The sequence below is a fragment of the Egretta garzetta genome, unplaced genomic scaffold (genome assembly GCF_000687185.1).
Source record: "Egretta garzetta isolate BGI_Z169 unplaced genomic scaffold, ASM68718v1 scaffold324, whole genome shotgun sequence".
Classification (NCBI taxonomy): Eukaryota; Metazoa; Chordata; class Aves; order Pelecaniformes; family Ardeidae; genus Egretta; species Egretta garzetta.
In genome coordinates, this window is record NW_009259426.1 from 122,329 (window position 1) to 124,161 (window position 1,833).

The 1,833-nt window shown below is 52.1% G+C and overlaps 1 protein-coding gene and 4 non-coding genes across 7 annotated transcripts in view; all 5 read left to right on the plus strand.

Moving 5' to 3' along the window:
- The first annotated feature begins 6 nt into the window (after positions 1–6).
- Positions 7–1,833, plus strand: part of CWC25 (CWC25 spliceosome associated protein homolog) — a 9,947-nt gene continuing 8,120 nt past the window's right edge. For all 3 annotated transcript variants that reach the window (XR_004841744.1, XR_004841745.1, XM_035892604.1), the window contains exon 1: positions 7–125. Coding sequence is in view for 1 of the 3 variants with exons in the window: in XM_035892604.1 (XP_035748497.1) it covers positions 18–125 (108 nt within the window). In the remaining 2 variants the exon portion in view is untranslated. The remainder of the gene's footprint in view (positions 126–1,833) is intronic.
- Positions 140–211, plus strand: TRNAC-GCA. Its single transcript has one exon. It is a non-coding gene; the product is annotated as a tRNA-Cys (tRNA).
- Positions 661–732, plus strand: TRNAC-GCA. Its single transcript has one exon. It is a non-coding gene; the product is annotated as a tRNA-Cys (tRNA).
- On the plus strand, positions 1,132–1,203 carry TRNAC-GCA. Its single transcript has one exon. It is a non-coding gene; the product is annotated as a tRNA-Cys (tRNA).
- On the plus strand, positions 1,623–1,694 carry TRNAC-GCA. The gene has a single exon. It is a non-coding gene; the product is annotated as a tRNA-Cys (tRNA).

Genomic DNA, 1,833 nt, shown 5'->3' on the forward strand with positions numbered 1-1,833 from the left:
GGAGAACCGTCAGCACAATGTTGGTGAGGAGAGGGCCGAGCGTTTTGTGCGGAGCTGCTTTTTGCCCTGGGATTAATTTGTGGAATGTTGCGGTGGAGATGGCCGGGGAGATTCCTGGCAAGCAGGTAGGCAGCAGGCAGGGGGTATAGCTCAGTGGTAGAGCATTTGACTGCAGATCAAGAGGTCCCCAGTTCAAATCTGGGTGCCCCCTCAGCTTCTGCTTTTTTCTTGGGGTGTCGGGGTGTTTGCTCCCCGGACGGCTAACTGGCAGGATCAGCTCCGCTTCCTCTCCTTGTAATTCTTTTTCACGCTACAGTCGGAGCTAGAAAGCGAGGGGAGAACGACAGAGACACCCTAAGGCAGTTGCTGTGTCAAGTTACAGTCTACTCACTCGCGGGGCACAGACTGCAACTGGGAGAGGCAACCCGGAGGCAGGGATGGAGAGGAACTGGGCCAAGGTCGCCTGAGAAATGGAGCACGGAGGCAGCGTCTGTCTCTGGTGTCGGAGCGCAGGGGCCTCGGTGTCTTTGCTGCTGTCGCGTTGGAGTCTTGCAATTTCTGCGTTGGGATTTGCTCCCTCTGGAGCAGAGGGGTCAAGGCTTGGGGAAGAGCATATTTTACCATGTTGTTTTGTTGGGGAGTTGAGAGGTGCGTGTGCAGGGGGGTATAGCTCAGTGGTAGAGCATTTGACTGCAGATCAAGAGGTCCCTGGTTCAACTCCAGGTGCCCCCTCTTTTCTCCTCCTTCACCCTTCCTTTTCAAGCCAGAATTTGCCACCAAAGGAAGATGGGGAAGATCCTCCTGGGTCTTTGCAGCTCGTGCTGTGCTGTGAACATTGGTTTTCTGAGCTTCAGCATTCCCGGTCCTAAGGCCCTGACTATGGCAGAACTGCAGGGGTTGTGCACTGTGTGAGCAGCTACTCACTGCCTGTGAGTACTTGTTTCTGTTGTTAATTCTGTGTATGAATCCTATTTATCCGGATTTATGATATTTAAGTCCATGTCAGCCTTTGGCAGGCACATTGAGGCAGACAGGGGTCTGTCAGGTGAAGGAGTGTAAGCTGTGGTGGATGTAAGTGCTTGTCTGTCTCTCGAAATGTTTTAAAATGCCCTTGGGAAGGGTGCAGAGCCAGGGGGTATAGCTCAGTGGTAGAGCATTTGACTGCAGATCAAGAGGTCCCTGGTTCAACTCCAGGTGCCCCCTTTGCTTTGGGCTTTGTCCAGGAAAAGGTACGAGGAGCATTCATCAGTTTTTAGTGCGCAGCACACCGCAGGGAGGTCATTGAGCTTCTCTATTCAAGATACGGGGCCCTCGACCGAACACTTCCCATGAGAATCAATATCCCCGTCAGTGATGAAGCAAAGACAGAAAGTTTGTTGCTTGGCCCTAGTAGCAGCTGTTTTGGTCAACGAGGAAACTCGTGGGGATCTCGATTGTGTGCATTAGATCCTGTGTGTGCGTATTTGTCTTCAGAGTGTCTGCAGTAACCTTCTGTGGCACAATTTTGCTTGTGCATTTGCATGCACAAGAGGGTGCTGTCATACAGAAGACTCTAAGCAGTGGTCACAAAACCTGACCTATATATTAAGTTTTTTATGGGTCCTTGCACAAGTGCTGGCCCAGGGGGTATAGCTCAGTGGTAGAGCATTTGACTGCAGATCAAGAGGTCCCTGGTTCAACTCCAGGTGCCCCCTCTTTAGTTGCTTTTTCACCCTTCCTTTTCATGCCAGAATTTGCCTCCGAAGGAAGATGGGGAAGATCCTCCTGGGTCTCGGCAGGTTGTGCTGTGCAGGGAAGGCTGCTGGCTGAGCTTCAGCGTTCCAGGAACTGAGG